General features: G+C 38.7%; 1 protein-coding gene across 1 annotated transcript in view; it reads right to left on the bottom strand.

Moving 5' to 3' along the window:
• The window catches only part of ARHGEF10 (Rho guanine nucleotide exchange factor (GEF) 10), a 109,755-nt gene that overhangs the window by 16,423 nt on the left and 67,702 nt on the right, over positions 1–25,630 (bottom strand). Inside the window, exons 20-26 of the mRNA XM_010566761.1 lie at positions 22,103–22,218; positions 20,307–20,434; positions 19,722–19,822; positions 18,334–18,455; positions 13,628–13,714; positions 12,045–12,268; positions 10,708–10,865 (exon numbers count right to left, since the gene is read on the bottom strand). Of these exons, the coding sequence (XP_010565063.1) occupies positions 10,708–10,865; positions 12,045–12,268; positions 13,628–13,714; positions 18,334–18,455; positions 19,722–19,822; positions 20,307–20,434; positions 22,103–22,218 (936 nt within the window). The remainder of the gene's footprint in view (positions 1–10,707; positions 10,866–12,044; positions 12,269–13,627; positions 13,715–18,333; positions 18,456–19,721; positions 19,823–20,306; positions 20,435–22,102; positions 22,219–25,630) is intronic.

Genomic DNA, 25,630 nt, shown 5'->3' with positions numbered 1-25,630 from the left:
AACACTCTCTCAAGCCTACTGCTCAAATCTCTGCCAGTTGCCACTTCAAGCTACACTGCGATTTACGTATGTTTAATTTTAGCTTCCAGGGTAAGTTTGTAAGGGTAATACAACATTAAGGGGAAAACCCAAAACCAAACACTCGTATGTTTGTTAACTGAACAAATTTTACCTGGATTAATTGATAAACAAGGAACCCCACATTGCTGTTCTGATACAGCTGCTTTCCTTTCCAGAGGAAATACAGTCAGAAAACCATGGCTGATATAATTTTCTCCAACTCAGAAGGAGCTCACAACCGACCTATTTCAAGATGAATCAACTTCCAACTAGGACAGAATCATCTTCCATGTGAAAAGTAGTCGGCCAGATTTTTACTGGAAGTTGTAATGAGCTCAGATGTCTCTCCAAGAGCACACTGATGGAATGGACTTCCTGCTACTGGATGCTTCACTCTAAGATGGAAATTTTCTTTAAGAAGAAATTAAAACTCAGTATTGCGCCGTATCTTCACTTTTCCTATTTTTTCCCCCAACTATAATCCACAGGGTTTTCTATGGACTGCATTTAGTAGATCCAAATTACATTATGCATGTGTATGCGGCACAATCAATTATTCAAAGACCTTCTGATAAAAACTGCATGCTGCCACTTACCGCTCTGGTCACTCTCACTTGCCATCTCTTTGAAACAAGGATTAGCACATTATTTCTCTCCAAATTTAAAAGCTAGCAACATGGGCTTTTTGAAATAGTAGCTATGTCTTTTATACATACAATCTGACATACTAGATATGTCAATAATAATTTTGATACTTTTATATTAGTTTATTTCTATTGTAAGCATGCATTGAACATGAAGTCTCAAAGACCACATTTCTATCCATTATGCTTTAGCAATAATACCAAAATCTGTTAAAGTTTCTGGGTTTTATATTGAGATAAAATATGTCAAAAAGGCCCCATTTCCTCACTTTAAAGCTTTCTTTCTGCATAAGCTTCAGAAAAGTTGTCTACTTTACTGACACCAGTTTCAACTCAGTAACCACTTAAATATTGATTGATGAGACCAAGGTAAACACATCTTTAGGCAAGCACTTAAGTACAGCTTTTTTTTCTTTTTCCCGCAATAACAAGTGCATCTTTATTATCTGCTTAGGTAAAGGAGTACGAAATTTCCTGCTTCACAATAACAGCAGCAACAACAATGAGAAGCCTCAGCTCCGGAGTACTTGTCATTGCTTCTGCCATCTGCATGATACAACCTTCGCTGAGTCATTTTCAGGATGTGGCTCTCTTCTGAAAGCATCTTTGTGAAAATGACATTTAGTTCCAGGCCATCAAAATCATGAAAATGATTTTAGTTTGCAAGTGAGAAAAGCGTTCCCAGTTACTAGCCTGCAAACTCTCCCAGTGATGTCAAAGTCACTCCGTGTTCTTCATGACTCATATGTACCATTACTAATACAGAAACTCCTGGAAAAGTTTTCATTTGCTAGCAACCATGCTATCCTCAAATTAAATTCTTAAGTGGAGCCTGCCCATACCCTATGAATGCTTTAACCACTGTAGGCAGTTCAGTGCAACGACTTCAGGGAGCAGAGCTGCACACGTGTACATATCCTGACTTTTGTTGTGTAACTTATGCTGAATGCAGAAGTCGTAACAGCATCCAATATGCAGCACCCTCGTGTTTCCTTTTTAGGGATAAAACCAGCATAATTCTAGTATATTCTTACTGTCTCTTCTGAAGGATAAAGACTGAATTTGGGCAAAGAGCAGATATGCTGAGCAAGAAGCTATCTTTTCTTCTGCAGTTATATTTTCACACTGAACACCACAATGTACATACAAAACCACTCACTGAATTCAACAGCTCTTTCTCTTAAATACAGTCAAGCTATACATAAAGCATAGCTGATACTGAAGTGATAGGTTAATAGGGATTTTCAGGATCTCAACTGCAGACTGGGATTTAAATTTTGCTTAGATTTCATTTCAAGCATCTAAGGTTTGGTTTTTTTAATCTGGATCTTTATGCCTCAACTTCCATGCAACTCCTCAGGTGGCTAAGCATTAAGTCGTGTTATTAATTTTGATCAAGTCTTATTTAGAATTATTATCTAGCATTTGTAATAGTTCTGAGTGAGAAGGAAAATTAGTACTGGTGTCAGGTGGATGTTAATTGCAAAATAAAAATTCTAAAACAACTTACTGCAAGGTAAGAAGGTGAGTTCAGTATTATCAATGTTATGAATACTACCAGTGTTATGAATATTTGATTCAACAAATATGCATATCAAAACAGTTCTCACAAAACCATTTTCTGTTGGTGCTGTTAGCACAGCACTTAACAATCCAGTTAGCTTTAAGAGTTCAGTGGGATTGGACATATGAAAAAGGTGAGAGAGACACATGATGTCTTTCATGTTACCATGACTTCATGCAAAGAAACTGCAATGCCACTTGATATATAGGCCCAGGAAAAAAAACAAAGCTATCACTCTACCCAGATACCCCCTAGCCATGTGGATAAGGCTATTCTGTAGCACTTTTTTATTTCTTCCTGCAAACATTGCTGTCTTCCAGATCAGACAGCATGAGACAGATGAGGGGAAAAAAAGGGCAGGGGGAGACTCTCTAGTCAGATAATTAGGGCAGTATTTAAATGATGGGTCAGCTGTGTTCTGGTCCCTGCCTCAGTGAATGCTTAATTGATTATACAAAGTGGAATGGCACCAGGAGGAGAAATTAAGCACTGTGCATCTCTCTCTTCTTATTTTGTGGCAGCCAGAGAAATCTCTTGAGGGTTGGAAGCATAGGTACAAATCCTCTCAAGCAAGGCAAGGGATTAAGCCTGGTAATCCAACATACTTCTGTGAATGCTTTAACCACAGGCTGCTGGCTAAAAGCAAAATCACGACTTCATTTTGCTGACCAAGAATTTTATTGCCCACCGTCAAAGTTACTTGGCAAGTCTGTGTCTAGTTCACAAGTTGTTTCAAGACTATAAAAATCACACTTTTAAGGCAATATAATACACTGTCTCTCTCTCCAGATCTCAGCAGACCCTATTCAATACCTGCCTGCAGACTTCATGTTTGATGCTGGCTATTCCATGTTACCCATCTGATACAAAGTTCACTGCTTCTAAAATCTAGGTGAAAAGAAGTATTATCTCTATTCTACTTGTGTAAACACCTGCAGATTCAAGACATACTTATGTAAGCAGGTCCAACAACTGGCACTATCCATGTATTTAAAATTAGGTGCAGCACTTCCAAAATATATGGAATGGCTTCATTTGATGTTACAACTCCTTAGTTAGTTACTGATTTAATAAACTGATTTTTTCCTAAGACAAAAGAGAAGCAGCAAGAAATAGTAGCTGAGATAAAACTTTTGCCAACAAAATTTCAAGGCATACAATAGGACAAAGCCAGTGCAAGGAGCCCAGCAAACTGTTTCCTGAAAAGTGGGAATTGAGCAAAAGAAAAATAAGCAATGGAGATGTATATAATGTGGCTCCCAGAGACCTGGCTGGAGAATACCTACAGGAGCGCCCACAGAAGTATGGCTTATCTTAAAATTCTGTTCAATCAATGCCTTGTTTCTGTTCTCTAAATAAGCATTGTTTTAGTTTTAGGAAGATTTTATGGTCATTGTTGTCTCTAGAATGCTGAAAAGCCACAGACAATGAAGTCATCTTCTACCTGTGAGGTAAGCGTATAGATACCAAATAAGATGCAATATGCAGTGCATACATCCTATAACCAGAGGCTAGTCTGTATGTGGAAAAATCAGTTATCTGCACCCCAGGCAAATACAAGATCAAAGCCTGACACCTGTGGAAAGAGGAAGGAAACAATGGGAGAAGAGATAGGGGTTTTCCTTTTGCTTTGTGAGAAAAAGTCCATATGAGTATTAACTACACATACAGGTTACTGTATTTGCAAGTTTTAGTTGACTCAGATCTTAAACTGACCACATTAAAGCAGGTATAGACTCTTGCTATAGATACACCAAATGCCTAGAACACAAGACATGACAGTCTCTGGCAGTCTCTATAACATTACTGTAATAGAATATAGGCATCTATATGAATTGCAGGTATAGCTATTTGCAGGAATGAGATGCGTCCACAAAATCTGAGAACAGGGTCAAATATTAAAACAAATCTAGGGGCTTCTAGAAATAAGACGTCATAACTTCTGATATTTACATATTAGATGAATATTTAAAACATGAGAACACAGTTTTTAAGCACTATTTTGTCTATGCACTAATAGATCTGTGTTGTGCCACTACTTGTAATACCCTCTGTAAGTTATAATTCTCCAATAGTTATGTGCCATAGTTTATACCCCAAAGCTGAACAGTATCTTGCAATGCTTGTATCAGGCTGTTTAGCTGCATCAAAAGTAAGGTATCTTATGCTCATAAAATATTTCTAAGACTTTAATGTATAAGGACATTATTTCCATTAGTGCATTTTGTTATTAGTCTTGTGACTTTTATGAATTTTAGAAAATCAGTTATCCTTCTATTCATTTGAATTTAATCAGATAGGAAAAGTTTTAAAACAATGTTCATTTTATAGAAAGATAAAATAGCCAACATTCTGCCCTGTGGTTTGTCTCCGTAAAACCCAGTGAAGGAAAGTAATTTTTATAAATTATTGTAAAATAATATAAGTTTCTTCTTACTATTTAGTTTATAAATAATTTATCAATATTTAGTATTTCTACTAATTATAATTTGTTGGTGCTTTCAAGTCTTCATAGGAAATAACTTAATAAAATACAGTTTATCTCCTCAGAAAGTCTTTTTAAAGTTTGTAGTAGTTTTCCCTTCCTTTACACTTTCAGTCGAGCTGAACTGAACGTGCTTTTTTTGTTGGTAGCTTCCTCCCTCGCTTAGCAGCACTATTGATGATTTCAACAGAGCTGCCAACACAGCCCTGGGAACAGCAGTTGTTGGTTAATTTGTGCAGTGGAGCACAAACATTTTTTCCATCACATGGTACATAAATCAGCACTGTTGAGGAGTTAAGATGGTAGCTACAGAAGTATAAAGTTTAGCACATTTCTTATCACTTGGAAATAAGCTGAGAGACTCAGGTCCGCTCTTCTAAACAAGGTGTAACTAGGAACATCCTGTGCTACACATGCATAGAGTAATTTTTTCCTACATATGCAACAAATTCTTCATGCTAAATAGCTGACAGAGCTCTACCTAAAATTCTAGAGAGGGGTGGTGCTGGAAGTCCCAGCATGAGATATGCAAATAAGACTGATAGCAATATCAACATATTTCTGGTAACAAGTATTAGGCGATACTGCTAAAAGTGATAACACAGTCAAGACAACAGTACTTCTTTTTCCATATCACTGCTCTAGGCCCCTCCCTAACAGCTTAATACCATTCCTTACTTTTCATAGCAATACCTCTCACCATGTCTGCTTTAAGTGGCGAACACATGCCAGAACCACACTCTTCAGACACGCTGGAGCAGTGCGTGGATCCACCCAAGCTCTGAAGTTTGAGATCAGTGCCTTACATTCCACGTATACCTCCTTTTCTGCATTTGTCAAAGTACACAATCGTCTTGCCAAACTGATCAAGGTACCTTGCTAATGAACTGACCTGCTACCTCTTCACTGTTGTAACTGTTTCCCCTCACTCCTGTATTTCCTTTCAGTTTTGGTCCTTTTCTTTGATACCAATCCTTTGGAAATGATCACTGGTTAGTGTCATGAGGCCTCTTTGGACAGGTATGTCATCAAAACTCTTGACCAACTTCAGAGCTGCCTGAGTTTTTACCAGAGAAGTTTCTCTGAAGAATGTAAACTTCTGTGCATAGCCAGAATTGCCTCAACTGTTATTCTTGTTTCACATCCAATTGCAATCCTCAAAGTTGAGCTTTTCTTCCTTTCGTAAACCGCAGGGCCAGAACCTAGCAGCATACACAGACGGAAACAGGCTCTGCAAAAACCTACTAGAAAATACAGGTTTCATTAAAACATGCGAGAGGCTTCGTCTTATGGGTCTGCGAGCTTAATTCTCTCTAGGGCAAAACAAGATTCACACCAGTATCTTTGGGCTTCCAGAAGAGACCTCTAGCCACACAAGTGAGGGCCACTTGCAGCAGCAACAGCAGCATTCCCAGTCCCTTCTTCATGTTAAAAACTCTTGAAAAAAAGGGTTAAAGACTGGGTGAAAGGCAACAGAGCAAAAGTTTATGTATTAAATAATCATTTGATAAAGCAGAGATCTCTTCAGCCTAGAGCCTAGTGCCTTAGCCATTAGGATACTATATGAGAAATAACATGTCCTATTTCTCCTATCCTGTTTAAAAAAAAAAAAAGAGGCACAATTCATCCTCAGCTTAAGAAACTAATCACAGGTGCAAGCTCCGCATTGTGAATCACAAGTGGCACTTCTCTAGCTCAGTGGCACCTGGAAGTACAATGACATTAAGAAATGCCTTGTTTCAGTTTCTTACTGGTTTGTTTGGACAATTTCTCTACTCAGAGAGTCACAGACTGGTTGAGTTGGAAGGCAGCTCTGGAGGTCATCTGGTCCAACCCCCCTGCTCAAGCAGTCACCTAGTGCTGGCTGCCCAGGACCCTGTCCAGATGGCTTCTGAGTATCTCCAAGGATGGAGCTCCACCACCTCTCTGGGCAACCTGTGCCAGTGCCCAGTCACCCTCACAGTAACAAAAAGTGTTTCCTGACGTTCAGACGGCACCTCCTGTGTTTCAGTTTGTGCCCACTGCCTCTGGTCCATTCAGTGGTGCCCAGTGACAAAAGCCTGGCTCCATCCTCTTTCCACCCTCCCTTCAGGTATTTATAGACATTGATGAGATCCCCCTGAGCCTTCTCTTCTCCAGGTTGAGCAGTCCCAACTCTCTCAGCCTCTCCTCACAGGAGAGACGCTCCTCTCCCTTCATCATCTGAATGGCCCTGTGCTGGACTCTCTCCAGCATGTTCATGTGTCTCATACTGAGGAGCCCGAAACTGGACCAACATTCCAAGTGTGGCCTCACCAGTGCTGAACAGAGGGGAAGGACCACCGAGCATGCCAAGCGCTGTGAATTTAATTCTAGGGGTGAGCATGCAAGGGCTTACTGTGGGTGCTGTACACGAGTGAGAGGCTACACATACCAATCACGTGCGGAAAGGACAGCCGCTGCAATCAAAGCAGCATGTCTTCTTTGTGCATCTGTTCTCTCATCTTAACCAAACTCTTTCTGAAACTACTAATATATTAATTCTTCTACTCTTTGCCACAACCATTCTGAGTTTTTATTTTCTTTTTCCTGTTTCTCTCCATACTCTCTACACAACTTTATGGAAAGGAAATGTGTATCAATGTCTAGAAGAAAGGAAGTAGCTGGAACTGACTACAGTATATCAGGAACAATACACCTGTATTAAATAAAGATTGTGATTTCCCTTTCCTAAGATACTTTTGTGAATGGAAGTCAAACACGCGCTGACCTTTTTTGCTATTACATCACTCAGAAAACACATCTGCTGGGCCGTCTGCAATCATCACAAAGGGGTTTTGTTATGTTTTTTAAACAAAGACAATACAATGTACTTTTTCCTTAACCTCATCTGGAATTGTTTTGCCTGGAAATATTCCTAATAATTCAGCCTGAGGCAAACACTAAATACAAAATATTGCAGACTGATAACTGCAAAAGTTAATAGCACTGTAAACAAGTTCCCAACACACAAGGTGTCAGAAACATTACCATGTGCATCACTTCCATTCCTATATATAACAACATTTAATGCATTCGCTGTTTCACGGTTCCCCAAACGAGTCTTCTCACCCACATAAAATTAAGGATTATTGAGGATAATTATCAGGGCTCCTATTTTTAGGATTAACATATTAGCTGACCTACATCCTAGTCTTTCTGTGACATTTTCACAGATCACTATGTTAGCTCACATTTAAGAACTGAGTAGATTTTATGGTATCAGCATCTCATTGACTTTGCTTTTAAATTATGTTCAAATACATTCAGGCTTAAATACTTTTTAACTCTTAAGTGAAAATACACTGATACAGAGGTGTCTCAGTAAAACATGACTACCCCCCATAAAGGAAGAAATCTCACTGTGCATCTTCAACTCTTCCACGAACATGGCTTGTGTTCCTCAGTTTACTATACATACTTAGTTTCCATTCTAAGTTACTTCAAGACAAGACTTTCTGCAGCCAGAGAACATTCTTGTTGCTGCCAATCTGACAAAGTTCTCTTGTGAAGAAAGTCAGAAGAAAGCACTTGCTGTTTGTGAACAAGCTGGATATTTACATGCATTGAGCCATCTGAAAACAACAGGAAAAATTAGAGCTGTTTGGGTACTGAAAACCAAATGACAGAAGTCCTGGGTCTTTGACTACATACATAAAGGCATCGAGCTTCAGTGACTGAACTGATCCACTACACATTCTGCCCAGAGGGGAAGACACAAGGATCACAGCTCTAATAGAGACTGCGAGATGGATTTTCATCCTCAAGAAAGACTACCCCTTTTCATTCATGGAGTCCCACAACAGGCTGCACCAACCATTTAACCTTTGCATCCCATAGCATTTGTCCTTCTCAGGCTTCAAATCAAGATGCCTTGTAATGCAGTGACCATTTTCACGTTCACTTTTAAATCTTTCCTTAATTTCCTTTACGCTGATAGACCAAAACCCATGTTGAAGTGCATGGCTGGAAAGTAAACCCCCTCTGTAGAACTGAAGGCGACCCTGATGAATTGCACAAAGCTCTTCAGAGGCTGCATTTCCCCGCCCTCCCATTTCACCGCTTGGATTCCTTTGTTTGGTAAAATAGGTCAACGCTCATAAAAACACCCCTCCAGGGCTGACTGCTCACATGACCACAGCAGCTAACTATAAGGAATATGAATGTTAACATGGGAGCAGCTGATTTGCACAACTTTCGTAAGGTATGGAGAACTGAAACAACACACACAGACCAAACTGTAAGGAAAGCGATTAAAAGATGAGTCAGAAAAACATGAATGCATATTTCCCAGCTCAGAGCTTCAGCAATCCTGAAATAGACCGTGACAGGCTCTATGAATATCTAGCTGTGCAAAACTGGTGTCTTCAGACGAAGATAAACAGGGACACTACGATCCTGGTCAATACAACATAACCTCCAGCTCATAACGTAATTCAGCCTGGTTAACAGCTCTACCCTGTCCTTCACATCCTCTGTAGATATGCAACCCATGCATCCTTTCTTACCTATACTGCCAAGCATGCCACCCGTCTTTTTGAAGTAGTCTTTTCTGGAAGAAGTTGAGTGACAGCAACTGCAATCTTAAAACAGCTTAAATACACCAATCCCTTTCAGAGAAGATGACAGATTCACTTTACTACCCCACCCAGGTACATAGGGAAACTGAAACATCAAGAATGATGTTATGAGACTAGGATCAAGGCCTCACTCCTGTGCCTCCAAAACAAAGAAAAATTTGCTATTCAGCGATTAAAAAAATTTTTTTTTAAAGGGAACTGTAATCTAATGTCTGGCTTCAGATCAGAGACAACAGCTCAACAGGAAACCAACTGGGTTGAAGATGACAACTGGTGAAAGGAAATCTCTTTCCCAACACTTTTTTCAGATTCTTTGTTGCTTGGAAAAAAAAAATTGCATCCTGTGCCTTTCCCAAACCACATCTTTATATGATCTAGCCCTGGACATACGATTTGTTCCAAGATTCAAGACACTGAGCTTGGCTCCTCAGTTAGAGACTGGCAGGATTTAGTAGCCGAGGTATAGTGCCACACAAACGCAACTACACTGTTTACAGGGCCCATCTCATTAGAGAAGTATGACAACCATCGTTATGCAGCTCACACTAATAAGGTACATCCAGTCTCTGCTGGCTCTGCATTTTGCAAGGTCAGGTGTCGGTATGCTAACATCTCACTTAAAAACTCAGGTTTCAAACTTTGAGCAAAGCCCCGCTGGTTTTGAACTGAATTAACTATATACGTATGCAGTACTGCTGGGAAGTTAGTGAGATATACTGGAAGTACACAGACAAGCACCTGAACCAGCTCTGGAGAAGACAGTTCTGATTCAGAACTATTACATGGGATTCTCCTTTACTCAAATTATTTTAGCCAATTACTTAGCTAGATACGAAACAACCAACTGTGATGCAAATGGAAAAAGGAGTCCTACTGTGAAATACACGAGTCACACACATAGGAAAGATTTCTCCTATGTGTACAGTAAAAATGGAGTTGTCATTTCAAATGAGATATACAGGAATCTCTACCAATAAGGAATTTTTGGCTTTCATAAACACCAATACTGGGTAGCTGAGTGGAATTAGCATTGTGCTGTGTAAAATACAGTATACTGCCTGTTATCACATAACCTTCTGGGCTCTTGTAACATTGAAGACCTTAGGGTTTAAGCCAAGGGGCACAAATCAGTTTTTATATATATCATATGGTAAAAGTAGGAACAGTATCAAAGTTTCTACTGTCCTTCAAAAAGAGAAAGCAAGTCTTTTCAGAAGTACTGAAAAGTGTAGTAAGCTTAGTTCAGCAGTTTCACAGAGAATTTTCGGAAAATATAATAGTGGAAAATGACTTCTGCCAAAACACACTGGCATGTGAGTTCCTCAGGATGTTATCAAATCATTATCACTACATTACCTTCTGCTTTTGTGTAGATTGAGATGTTTCCATTTACCAAGCCAGCAAACAAGTATTGAGACATATATGTTAAGCTCATAACAGTGGATTTTTCAGGAGTGAAGAAGTGTTGAAGTCGAATTTTCTTTGAGCCTTGGCAACTTTTGTAAATAGAAATGCTATAAAAAGAAGCAAGCAAAAAAAATAATCTGTGAAATTATGTTTTATTTCGTTCTTATCAGAATATGCACAAAAGAGATTTAGAATAAAATATTGGGAAGAAAAAAGGTTTTCTTCTTCCATTCATAGGAAATTAGTATGGAAAGTAGTATCTTGACCCTCCAAAATGTCTATGTAGACAATTTCTAATTACTTAACATTGACATATGACAACACTTGTCATATGATCTTGTTTGGAGAAACATTTATTCAACAAAGAGACATAATGAAAATTCTGCTCAAAGTCCTTATTATGAGTCTATCCAAAACTTCCTATTAGTTTAAAAAAAAAAAAAATGGATTAAGTATTACCCGAAGAACTAGGAAAATAGAAAAAACCTCACTACACTACCAGACATCAATTGCACTTAAAATTCCCACCATTCCTACAAATTATTACCATGCATATGTTAGGGATATTGAATAGTTTAATCTGGAATTAATTGCACTTCACAAGCAAAGATAATCAGTACAATTATCTGTTGGAATTTCTGGAAACTTAGTATTTTCCCTGGAGAATTCTGTTTTCCTTCATTTATACTGGTTAGAAACACCTTCAAAAACCACATGTAGTTACATACTTATGCCCTCACTAGCTACAACAAGATCTGTTTGCTTACTGACCTGTAAGTTTAGAAAATGTAGCTTTGTTTTGACTCAGTAAGGTCATTACTTCAAACACAGCAAAATAATTCATGTCAATAGTAAACAGCAATATTATTTATTCACATGACAAATCCTGCACAATATCACAGTGTAGGTTAATGGGTTCCAGGAATGTCATTCTGAAATTTTTTTTCATTTGTCATTCTTTGTCATTCTGAAAATTTTCCAATACCTAAAGATTATGTTGTAACATTACAAAAGTAATATTTATATTTTTTTCAGACATGATGTATGATGAATTAATCTTCTTTCATCAAAGATACACATTATTTTAATTTCAAATACTACATAGTGTATTTTGAAATCATGTAGAGCGTATTTTTTCCTTGATTTAGGTGGAAAGGAGAAGTTGAGGTCACTGGGATATCACATGGATACTTTTTAAAAAAGAAAACATTTTCTTGGAAGTATCTCACACAATTTTGCTATAAAATAGTAAAAATCATACACAGTACACTAAAAATGAGAATCACCTTCCTTCTTCCATGCCAAGGCAAATAGTAGGCACATTAGAGGCTTTCGCAAGAACGTTTTCAGAGTCAAGAGCCTTATTTTGCTCTTTCAGTTTCTCCTCCTCTGGTATGTAGACCATGCAGAGAATCCGTGATTCCACATTGAAGCACTCAATAACCTTGGGGCTAGAGCTTTGAAATGAGACTATTGCAATCTGGCCCATCTGATTAGTGCAACTGCCAATCTGAATTGGAAAGAGGAAAGAAAAAAAAAGACCAAGACTGATATCTGTCTCCAAGAAGATCAGCATTAACAGGAAGGAATGACTGGAATATTAACTGAAGAGTGCATCTCCAGTTATATGAGTGAATATGAGTTTTCATGCATTAAGACATAAACAAGAAAATAATTCAACACAAATACAAGAGATTTCAAAAGATTATATACACAAAATTCCCTTGTATACTCACAAAAACAGTGCTTTCTTTTTTGAAAGGAGGAATATTATGGCCTATTCTGATGTCTGCCTCATATCTATATACATAATGTAATGCAATTACAATAAGTACATGTGTAATATTATTTTAATAACCAGTGTCCTAAATTAATCTCAGATTGTCTTAAAAACAGATAATATAGCTGAGGTCTGTCCTTTGCACAGTAACAGGTCTACAAATAAATGCTCTGTCCCAACAGAAAGAGGGATTATTAATATAATCCCTTTTGTAAACTTGCTGATACAGGATCCTAAACTTCTCCTTGATCCAGAACTAAGTATCATCAATATGTCCACAAATCTGTACATTTTAGGAATCTGGGAAGAGTGCAAAAAAAAAAAAGTCTGCCCAAGCAGCAGGTTTTTATATAGTAACTCTTTATGTTTATATGAAATGAAAAAACATAGCCAAGAGAAAGAAAGAACATTTTGTGGCAGTCGAAAGATTTTATTGGCATATGTTTGTGATCACTGTTTACAAACAGCAAAGACAGAAATTATATGGGTCACCTTGAAAAAGACCACTGACAAATGTTATTTCTAACTTCTACTTCTAATTCACAAGTGTTCCCTTAAAATTTCAGTATTATAGTAACAATAAAAGCTATTGAAATCATTAGCTTTTTTTAAAAAAAAAAGTATTGGCTATTTCACTTTGTCTGCTGGAATATCTGCATATTTGGGGTCATAACAATATGCCAGAATGGTTTTTTCCTATGTACAGACTTAAACAGATGATTTATGGCTAAAACATTTTTAAAATATGGAAACAGACAATAGGACAGTATGAGCTCATATGGGTTTTAGCAGCCCTCATTATAAATTAGCACAGAACTCACTTCTGAATGTGCTCAGCACTGTGGAATTTGTACTGTGCCACACTAACAAATCACACACACATAACGTGACACCCTACAGAGAACAGTGAGATCACATGGACAAAATTACTAGCTATCCTTTACAGAAGTCCATCTTCAAATAAACAAACAAAAAAAGAGAGAAAACCCCCAAAATTTATTTCAGATCCATATGTTGCTGAGAGTCACAAAAAACAATGCAGAGAAACAGGAGACAACTCCCTTTTTAGCTTTTAAAGATTACGCTTACCCAAAGAAAACCATGTTCCATGGCACAGGAATCTGACTCTGTTTCACCAGAGAGGTATGGTTCAGGATTATAAGCAGCACATTCAATCTTCAAGCAAAGGAAAAGAGAGTGGTTACCACATTAAAAAGATATGCCTGTTTCTGTCTAATGTAGTCTGTAATTAACTAAAGTATTTAAGGATATCAAAGAATCACAGAAGGCAAGAAGTTTAGTCCCTCCAGCTTCCCGTGGGCAGGGTTAGCTACATGTGTGTTGTTTCTAACACATTCCTTATCTACTCTTATAGACATTAAAAGCCAAAGACTACAAATTTTGTAGCTGATCTGCTCAAATGCTTCATGAGTTTTATTAAGTTTTTCCAAATACCCAATCTAACGTCATCCTTGCTGTAACTGTTAGTCTGTTACTTCTCATCTCAGTCACCAGGTACTTCCCTTCTGCAGTGTCCTTTTACATAAGGCTGATATATGTCTTGACCCTGCCTGAGTCTCCTCTTCATTAGGCTAAACTAACATTGTCACTCAATAAATTACATTTAAAAATTTTTAAAATAGTTTATTTTTTTTAATTCTTGTTCTTAAAATTCTGGATTACTATCACTTTTCCAACTGGCATCTCTCCAGCAGATATATCAGCTTCATATATTTGAGAATGCAGAACTTTCTCACCTGAACATGCTATCCCAGCAAGGCTGTTAGCAGCATTACGTCATGATTACCCCTTCTGAAGCCTGTTTGTACATATCCCATTGATTATTTGCTCTTTATAACAACATTACATTCTTAAATAATCCTTAGCTTGCCAGTCTATTAAAAGTCTACTCAACCAGCTCCCTGGTCTGTACTTGTGAAGCTCTTTATTTCTGCCTGAGAATACCATGTGTCTGTCCTACAGACTGTCATCCCTTTTTTTTTTTTTCCCTTTTTCCCCTCAAATTATTTCTCCAGGTGCTTTACTAATTCTGAATGCTAATACTATCATCCATAATACTCCTACTCCCTCCCAACTTCATGTAATCATGTTACTGTCAGCAAATTAATAACCATACTCATGAGCTTATCATGCAGGCCATTTATGAAAAACCTGAAAGCTACAACACACTAGAGATCTATATTTAAGTCCATCCCAATTCTGAAAATCATTCAAGCACCAAGGCTCTGAAAACAGGCATTTTCATGAGCAGTCATGGATTTCTATTTTCCCTAATTTTCCTAATATCCATGACAGAGCTTCCTAAAGCTTATATAAACACTTTAAAATGTATAAAGCAATTCATAAACATGTAGAGAATAAAAAGGTTTCTGATGAGGTGTGATACTACATTTTTAGATAAGACTCTCCATAATGCGCACTGAAGTTCTCACCTCAGAAAACAATATCATTGCAATTATATTGCAGGACTAGAGACAATTTGGTTAGTATTAACTTTGACAACTTCACCATAACCTGGCAACATCACCTCCCAACAGTGAATAATTAAAAAAAAAGAAAAAAAGAAAAAAAAGAAACAAGCAGGTGTAAGTTAAGAGATCTAACTCCAATTTTACTTAATTTTCAGAAGTGCAAAGAATTTCACAAATCTCCCTATCTCCCTGAAGTCAGCAGGCATCACCAAGTGATTAGCAACAGTAAAAATAATGTCATGTATTCACCAAAGCAATTCGCTGTAAGGATAAAAGATGGAAACTCATAGATGAGAAAGAAAAAAGAGCTATCCATGCCAGGCTTAGCATGTCTCATTTAACACATGCTGAGGGTATCTACTCGTAGTGGTGATTTACAGTAGCTGTGACAGCTACATACATCACTGGTGAAAGCAAAGACAGCCTGCATGCTGGATATTTCTTGGGCTGCTTGTTACACCTCTGTGTTACTTTGCACCTTAGTCAAAACCGATGAAGTTTTTCCATAGTTAAACCCTGGTAGTTTAGCTCTCAATCTTGACAGAAGCCCTTTGCCTGGTGTGTAAACTTGCTCTGATGGAAGAAGTTTTTACAGGCTCCCTACACCACTGGGCAGCCTGAGCACAGATAATAACAAGCAGGATCAGCCAAGCAAAGGGTCTCTTCCCACCCCAAGCTGTGGCCTGACACCCAAACTGCAGCTGAGGCTGCAGAAAACCACCAATAATACTTAGATCATCTTTTCCAGTAATATCAAGGACTTGGGAGCATCAGGCATGACCGCTGGGCTCACACCCACATTCCCTCCAGGAGCTGCAAAACTGGCAAAGTTGTCCCAGAGCTCAGGCAAATATTTTCACACTGTATTCTCCTGAGGTGACCAAGGCAAAGACCATCACCTATGGGCAACAGACTTTCCTTTCAAAACAAGCACATCCTGTTGTAACTTGATCACAGGAGTTGAGCCTGGGCCTTCAAGGCTCCTGGCATGGACCTACAGGACTTACAAACACGTAGGCTCTAAGGAAACATAAATATTTTAAGTTTCTGAAAAAAAATTAAATTAGCTTGGTTATTTCATCAGCAGTGATTTTAGAAAGTATTCAGTACTGTATTGGCTTTGTGTGGCAAGGTTTTGGTAGCGGGGGGGAGGGTTACAGGGGTGGCTTCTGTGAGAAGCTGCTGGAAGTTTCCCCCATGTCTGACAGAGCCGATGCCAGCCGGCTCCAAGACGGACCGGCCGCTGGCCAAGGCTGAGCCCACCAGTGATGGTGGTAGTGCCTCTGGGAGAACAGAGTTAAGAAGGGAAAACAGTTGCTGCACAACAGAAACTGCAGCCAGAGAGAGGAGTGAGAATATGTGAGAGAAACAGCCCCGCAGACCCCCAGGTCAGTGCAGAAGGAGGAGGAGGAGATGCTCCAGGCGCCAGAGCAGAGATTCCCCTGCAGCCCGTGGGGAAGACCATGGTGAGGCAGGCTGTCCCCCTGCAGCCCAGGGAGGTCCACGGGGGAGCAGATCTCCACCTGCAGCCTGGGGAGGACCCCACGCCAGAGCAGTTTGTGCCCAAAGGAGGCTGTGACCCAGTGGGAAGCCCGCGCTGGAGCAGGCTCCTGGCAGGACCTGTGGCCCCATGGAGAGAGGAGCCCACGCTGGAGCAGGTTTTCTGGCAGGACTTGTGACCCTGCGGGGGACCTACGCTGGAGCAGTCTGTGCCTGAAGGACTGCAGCCCATGGCAGGGACCCATGCTGGAGCAGTTCGTGAAGAACTGCAGCCCGTGGGAAGGACCCATGTTGGAGAAGCTCGTGAAGGACTGTCTCCCGTGGGAGGGACCCCACGGTGGAGCAGGGGACGAGCGAGGAGTCCTCCCCCTGAGGAGGAAGGAGCGGCAGAGACAAGGTGTGATGAACTGACCCCAACCCCCATTCCCTGTCCCCCTGCGCTGCCGGGGGGAGGAGGGAGAGAAAACCGGGAGTGGGGTTGAGATAGGAAGGAGGGAGGGGTGGGGAGAAGGGATTTTAAGATTTGGTTTTATTTCTCATTACCCTACTCCGATTTGTTTGGTAATAAATTAATTTTCCCAAAGTCGAGTCTGTTTTGCCCATGATGTGAGTGAGTGATCCCTCCCTGTCCTTGTCTCGACCCACAAGCCCTTTGTTATATTTTCTCTCCCGTGTCCGGCTGAGGACGGGAGTGATAGAACGGCTTTGGTGGGCACCTGGCATCCAGCCAGGGTCAACCCACCACAAATACAGAAAAAGCAGACTGTTTAATAAGACAAGAATTATTATGGTTGTATGGGAGACCGGAGACTTTCAGTAGACTTTGGCTGCTGTAAACCGCAGCTCTGCTCTGAAAACCAGTATCAAAGGAATGGCTTCATTTAACACCGTTACACATTTCAAATGCACTTCCAGCTAGCAATTACTCTTCCTCAGCATCCAGGACTGCACACTTACACTTGAAATGAAGCTGTCAGCTGAACTTCCCTCCTGCGTAGGTTGTCCTAGCAATGAGGGTATGCAGACTTACTGCTTTAAGCAGTACCCACGTGATGATATTAATTTAACACTGAGATTCTGGCCATACATATACAATATTATTTCCATTAGTGTTTTTGCACAAGCCTGACCGATGGTCAGTAAGAAATCCTGTTGATGCACAGGAAAAAATAGTATCCAGCACCCATCCCTTCAACCTGTTGGTCTGGACGTGCTGTACTTATTTTCATCATTAAAGCTAGTGGTCAATTTGAGTTCAAACTGATACATTACTTTAGGAAATGAACCATTAAATGATTTCTGTATCATTGTTCAGAACAGAACTACACCTTATATAAGACCCCATAAAACCGAAATTTTAAAACTATTTTAAAATTATTGCTCTCTGTGCGCTAATGAAACCCAGAAATTTGAGGAGGATTCCACATAGTTACACGGGTACAGGACAGCTATCACGGAGATTAGATTCCTGCATTTTGTAAGCTGCAGGTTACTTTGGAGCCTCAAACAATTACTTGGAAACCTCAAGACCAATGCAAAATTCCCAGCAGTGAGCTTACATCTGAAAGTGAATGTCATGCTATATATAAGTAAACACTATGTTCCATAGTGCCTCAAAGATTGCAGTATTTTGCATTCCTGTGACCCTCTTGGACCTTCCATTGCTACTGGTCTTACACCAAGGTAGTAAACTCAAGAGAACTAGTAGAGACAAACTAATAGATTTATTTACAATATGGTATTCTTTAGCAGTTATATCGCACAACAAAAGCAACTGTAATTTCATATAAAAATTCTGTTCACCTTAAACTCCTGTTGCTTGGCCATCATCACTGGCATGTGTCTAACAAGGAGAGGATGTTTCTCCTTTTTGATTTGATTCCCATCGTCTTCTACACAGAACCAGCCTAACAGGTTATCCTCCGCTGTAATGGAAAGAACAAAACAACAAACATCCCACAATACTTTCACTGAATAATCACTTATACCTTTCTACAGGAATATAAAAGAATTCTGTTAGGATTGGTTAATACTGATCAGGCTGTTCTTAAGCCATATACGCATAAATGACAATGTCAAACTATGAGCAAAAATTCAATATAGTAGATTACATACATACTGATAATGCAAAAAACCAACACCTTACACTAGCAAAATGTTAAGGGCGTTCTTTTAATGATTTTGTCAGTAGGTTATTAAAAGAGGAAAAGGCACATCAAACCTCTCCTCAGATTCTAGGAAATCTGTTTTGCAAATAGCATTTCTCTGCCTGTATAAGTGACATCACTACCAACTACTACTTATCATAATCATAAGGATCCTCCTCCTGGAATGATGGAGACATCCATTCTCTCTTCTTTTTGTTTTTGTTATTTTGCCTGCCTTCAGTCAGATACCATAAAAGCACTGTATTTTAAGGATGTGCTGGTGAAGTGTGCTTTCTAGCAAGTGCCTATCTTCAATGTTTCTCAACTTAGGCATTCAAAATTCCAGGTATCTTTGGAAACCTATACCCTCTGTGCAAACACAGGAGACCAATAACATCACAGGACAGCACATTCTTGACTGCTCCCACTTAGATCAGGTTTGTTTGTGATAATCCCTCCAGTGAAGACTACAGATTTATGTTTTAAAAAAAACAAACCAAAACCAACTCCCTCCAAACCCCTTGATTCTTACGTATTCAACTATAGAAATATTGCATTATATTAAAACTACACCCGTAAGTTTATTTCATGCTCAGAAAGCTGAACAAATGAACAAAACAGCTTTGCTGATATTTCCTAGCTAAAAACATTCTGTGCTAAAACTGAGAAATTTGAACCTGAAGTTCAAAGTTTAAAAAGTTCCTAAGATCTGAAGAAATAAATTTATAACGGAATAACTTCCTCACCTGTCTGTTCTGTAGCATATCTCATTTTTGGTGATTCAGGTATAACAATTAGTAGTGATTACCACAGACTTCATTAAAATACTGTAGAAGTTATATTCCTTCATAATGAAATGCCCATTCTATCTATAACGTCATTACATTGTAGTGATACACAATCACTACTATTTACTGTATTGCAATTTTAACATCTGCAGATAGATTTTCACCAAAAAATAATTTTCTAAAAAAAAAAAAGAAAAAAATTTACACTGTACATTGAGAGCTATCTTGACAGGAAATTTAAGTAACTAGGAATTACCAAGGGCCAGTTTAGCCATTTGTAAATTGTTGATCCAAGACTGTTTGATGGCAGGGGTAAATGTATTGAACACGGCTGTAAAAAAAGTGGGCCGCCCAGACCTGCAAGACAAAAAAAAAGCCACTCTAGATGCATTGAGTATGAGATACAGTCAAGGCTAAAAATGTTGAGCAAGACGAAATGTCATCATTTTCTAATACTTAGACAAAGACACAGCTCCGATACAAGCATGCAGGCTATAATACGCTGTACGCCCAGCTTCCTACACTTTACACGAAATAGTATGAGAAGAACACCCTCCTTGGTGAAGGAACATAACAGTGGCTGTTCCCTATTAGCTGTCACTGCCACAGTTCCTCTCTTGCTTCTTGCATCTGGAACGCAGGGTTGAGGAACGGGAGAAAAACGACAACGCTGACCTGGAACACTCAAGTTCCCAGCATTGTGGCATGAGAGCAGAAGTCAGAGGCTAACTGTGGAGACAGAAGAGGGGGAAGAGCTACGGATTCCCAAATCCTCCCTGGTACATCTATGCCTAATACATAAGCCCATTTAGAAAGTTTTGTAATCAAGATTACTACTGACTTGTCCTGTTTTCCTGGGAGTTGCAGCTGAATTCTACAGCGATCTGCCGCTCTGATTTCATCTTCTTTTTTCAAAATCAGTTTTTGTAAACCTGAGGTCCAGTCATGGGCTACAGATTGGTTTAAGTTCTGAAAAATTAAAAAAGCTAAGATTCAACGCCAGCCTACTGGCCTATTTCCAACAGGCTAACTAAGGCGATCTCTGCATATAACAAACAATTCCTGGCACCTGGGCCTCACTGAGTCCACATTTTAATCATGGATAATTTAGCTGTATTTGTAAACACATTTCAAAAATATCTGTAAAAAATTTGTTAACATATTTTACATATTTTGTCTGATGATTTAATCTGACATTGCTCAGAGTTTGATGATACACAAATGACATTCCCAATCGTCTGTCAGATTAAAAAATGTAAATTTGCATCAGGTGTACGCACAACCCTTTTACTTCATTTCAATGAGTAGTTATACAGAACCCACAAATTCTGTTTCTAAAGAAAATGTAATGAAAACGTCTACAAATAAAACTGCCAATATGTTTTTGTTCAGATCTTTGAGCCAAAATGTTTACAGAGCCATCATGAAAGCTGTGTGGTTGGAATCTGTTTAAGTAGGATGCTGAAACAATGACCCTCTGCAAACTGAGTGTTTGGTCACAGAGGGTAAAAGCACACCTGAGTGACACTTAAAGCATCAATAGTGACAAGTATTCATACACAGAAGTACACTAATTTTCCACAGCCACAATTTTATGAAAATTGAAGTGTTTTTCAAAAATAGAGAAGCTGAACTCATTCCTCAACTAAGCTGTTCTAGTTATCTTATACATCTCTACCTGGAAACATTGGCTGAATTTTAAGTTTTCAAAACATAGTTGGCTCTGACTGGCAGTACAGGCAGAAAGGTTTTGTATATGTCAATGGGTGAATGTCTTATGGTATCTGTGCTATACATATTCCCAATAATGCAGCTGAAAATTCACCTTCAAATACTTGTGAAATTTTGTCCAAAAGTACTGTTTCCATAAACTTCCTTAACAGTACATATTTTCACAAAACGTTGTGTTTTATTTAATGCCCTTGACTGAGGGCAAGATATCCCAAGAGAAACTCAGCTTTCATACACATATTTGCACGCACATATATATTTACAGCCTATGGTGGCAGGTAGGAGTTAAAAATTGTGCCTAAGCATATATAAAGCATATAAAATAAAAGTCAAAAAGGCAACCTTTTGAAGTCTTAAGACTGTGGAGAACTCATTCTGAAATCCAGTGTTAAAGTACTGTATCTGTTTGCCAGAATATAAGCTAAATAAAAGGGATGTGAACAAAGCCAAAGCAAATTACTTTCAAGATTCCTCCAAAAATCCTTTTATATTTTTGTGATCTGCACTCAGTTTTAAGTACGGCTCTGCCTGAAAGCCAGGATTATGAGCTTGGATGGGCATCAAGAGCTTCCTCCAAACAACCATCCTCCTACTACCTTGTCTAACTGCAAGAATCCAATTTCTTAAGATCAAAATGTAATTGTTTCCATATAAGCTTATCAGCTACTGAACAAATGCAAACACTTGTAGTAACCACCTACGCTTCAAAACAAAAAACAAGATTAGAAAAACAGCTGTAATCTACTTACAATGCTAAACAGTTAACAGTAAATGAATTACTAGAGGTAAAAATTATTACACTCTTTACAGAGAGAACTAAAGAATGTCTTGCACAGATCCTAGGGAGAGACATGCTACTTTACAACAGGAACATATTTGAAAAATAAATCCAGCTTTTTTTATTACCTGATAGTTTCCTTTAAGGCTGCCTATTAATTGACTAATTTGACCAACTACATTCAAGTCATGTAAAAGGTTCTGCAGATCATGGTACAGTTGCCCTGGTCCCATATAGAGCTTGTCTAAAATGAATAAAAACATAAGGTTATATATAATAAAAAGACGTAATTCTCAGTTGGAGGAGGAAAGCATGACAAAGATAATAATATTAACACACATCGCTATTTCTTAACACTATGAAAATTAAGCTGATCAAATTGTTGACACTTTCTCTAGACTGTAAAAACAACTAACACACCCATGTGCAGCTAGAGTCTTCATTACATCTGAAAATCAGAGTGGTTTATTTATACATATACCATCGATACTTCACTTTGCTGCTCCAGGTGCTTTTAATGTCCCTGCAGACAGATTATTGTGAAATGCATCCCGGGAAATTATAGGTAGTAGTATGTTAATACATATTAGCTTTGCGTGTATGGGCATTACCATAGGCATTTCCTTTTAGCTCACCTTATCATTGCCTTTTATGGTTACAATTAAGATTCAGCTTTGTTCATCTAGCATGACGGACAGCATTATGTGTAGTTTTAATAAGCACGCACTAGAACTATGACAAATATTGATGCTTCACTGGCCCTCAAATCTCTCGCTGACATGAAGTTTTGCTTAGCACCAAGCAGCAGACTTGCTGTTACACCTTAATTTGAACATCCTTCTTGAAGGTTGCTTTTGGTCATGTGACGAAGCCAAAAAATTTATTTATAGCTTTCACTATGGTGGTTTAAAACTCAAAATTTTTTTCATTGATTGCAAGATAGTTCTGGATCATACATCCACATCCCAACTCTAACACAAGCCTGCAATTTCACTGAACTACTTTAAATTTTATTGTAATCATGGTTAAGTGAAAAAATGATCCGCACTGAGGTCAGCAACAAATCTTAACAGCAGCAGAAATGTGTTGTCCTAACCATCAATAAGCACATATGTTTACAAGATAACACTAACTCAGAAAAATACTCCGATTAGTAGGATAAACTGACTACTTAAATGCACAAAGCTTGCAGAACCCTGCTGATACACTCTGACTCCCAGACATAATGTTAGGAGCGGGACGGCTATGTAATTCTTGCAGAAGCAACACTCTCCCTCTCCCCTAAAAAATCCCACCCCAACTCATACAGAGTCAGCATGTTTCCCTTTGGCTGAATGAGAGGAACTGGGCTGGATTATCTTTCCAGGAAACCCCTGCAGATTATTTAGCTCACGCAGCGCAGCATCCAAACTACAGAGCCTTCACCCTCAGTACAACTTTGGAAGCTAGTCTGCAGGCAGCAAACTCCCCTGGAGCAGAAGGATTTCAACCCTGTGTTGGCAAGAGCACCATCTAAATATAACGCTGGCTACCCGCTCTGCAGACAGATCAGGAGCAGGGACACGAGCCATGCCACCTGGTCTGGCTGCCAGGGCAGACTGGTGCTGGACACAGGGCAGCTGCCAGCTGAGACACCGCTGGCACCTCCGTCCCCTGCCTCTGCTATAGCGACCAGCATATGAACCAAAACGCAACAAACCAAACACGAAGCTATCAAAATGGCATCAACCAGAATAAACATGAAAAATAAACACACACGAGAGAATTCTTCTTAAATCATTAACATATTCTCAGTTAGATATCAAGATAACTGTGTTTTCTAAAGATATTTTCCTATTTGGAGGCATCATACAGATCGAGGCCATCACTGGATGTTTTCTTTAATGCAATTCACTGTACTAAGCTAGGAGTCTGCCTTAAACCTTTAAGAGTATAAAATTTCAAGGGTCAAGGAAAATGTTAAGGGTTACTTTATCTCTGAATTCTCCACTTCACTGCAGGAAAATGCAACATAAACCTGCGATATTACACATTCCCATCAAATTTCAAATTACTCTCTTGCCTTTAAATCTTCTGGTAAATTGAATCAATGAAAGGATTTCTGTGTATTGCCCTTGAGCACTAAACAGCGCAATGACTGCACTTACTACTATTTACCCAGCCAGAGAAGAGATACAACTTTCATCCACCCTTCTTTGCCTGTTCTGAATGTTAATTAAAAAAAAAAACAATCTAGCCTTTCTTACCCTTAAAAACAAATCAGTCCATAAGAACAGATCATTACATTTATCGTACACAATGAAAAGAAATAACTGCAAAGTAGACCTAAGAGGAAGAGTTTTGAGATTATGCTCAGTAGAGTATGTTTGCAGGTTTGTTTAAAAAAAATGAAACACTTTTCTGGAACTGCAGACTACAGATTTTCATTAAGCTGCATTTCCACTTTCTTCAATCCAAATACTTGAAAAATCAACATCTGAAAGTTGTAAACACTTCTCTTCTTGTATCCCTTTTCTGCTAGCTTACACCTTTTTTCTTACTAAGGTCGACAACAATTGTAATTTGTCAAGCATCAGAATAGCTAGCTGCTAGACACATCAAATTGTTGATTTCAATAGGGCTACTTGCAAAGAAAGGGGTGGGTCAGTGTTAACAGAAGTCTGCTGAAATCTAGGCAAAAGCCATGATAATGTGTTTGGCATTGTAAAGAACAAATGAAATCATTCTTGTCCCAACTTTCTGTAACAAAAAGACAACTTCTGCAAAACAAAATTTAGACTGATTAGAAGTAATTGGCAGTTAAGTTGAGTTTTTGGCAGAAGTCCATTCACTTACCTGTCATTTATAAACTCTACTACTAAACAAACCAAACTGCTGCACTGAAAAACATAGTACAAATATTGCTGAATTTTATCCTTGTGGGTTCAAACCAAGAGAAAATTTGCAACTACTAGGCTGTGAAAAGCTGAAAGTTTGCAAGGATTCCCTTGTATAAGATGGATATTTTCACTCAAGTGAATTACATTATTTTTAAGTTTTAAGAGCCAGGATCACTCTTTGCAGCTTCATAAAGACAGTTATCAGATATTTCATTTTATTATTGAAAGCAGGTCGGAGAATGGACGCTAACCTGCAACACATAGCAGCAAGCATTCAGGCCACTCTTAGATGCTACAGGACTTTATGCCACAGTCTTCAACTGAGGCCATAAAGAAAGCTTTAACTACTTATACAGATGGACTTGCCCTGTGCAGTATATACATCCACCCTGCCTGAACAGAGCTGTCCTCTACAAACCTCTTCCTGGAGCTTCGAATACTTAGAAATATCCTTGTTCCAGTCTTGAGAATAAGGCATAAATCTTGAATTTCATTCAGTAAGTGTCACCTGAGTCTATTTTGTCTGCACCATGCATATTTTATAAGCTTTTAATAAGTCAAGATACAAAGGATGCAATAAGTGTCTAAGCAAACAAACTAACATGGCATCCAAAATTCTGTCACACAGAACAACCAAACAGAAGTCATTTTAGGCTCATTCATTAAAGACCACGTTCTTAGCACAGGAAAGGAAGCCAAAAAGCAAATTGATAAATAATTAAAGAGAACCCGCTTCCATCCTCTGATGTTCTAGGAAAGACAAACAGCCAAATTAAG

Source organism: Haliaeetus leucocephalus, unplaced genomic scaffold (assembly GCF_000737465.1).
Source record: "Haliaeetus leucocephalus isolate CR32 unplaced genomic scaffold, Haliaeetus_leucocephalus-4.0 Scaffold217, whole genome shotgun sequence".
NCBI classification, from domain to species: domain Eukaryota; kingdom Metazoa; phylum Chordata; class Aves; order Accipitriformes; family Accipitridae; genus Haliaeetus; species Haliaeetus leucocephalus.
This window is presented reverse-complemented; position numbering and strand designations above follow the sequence as displayed.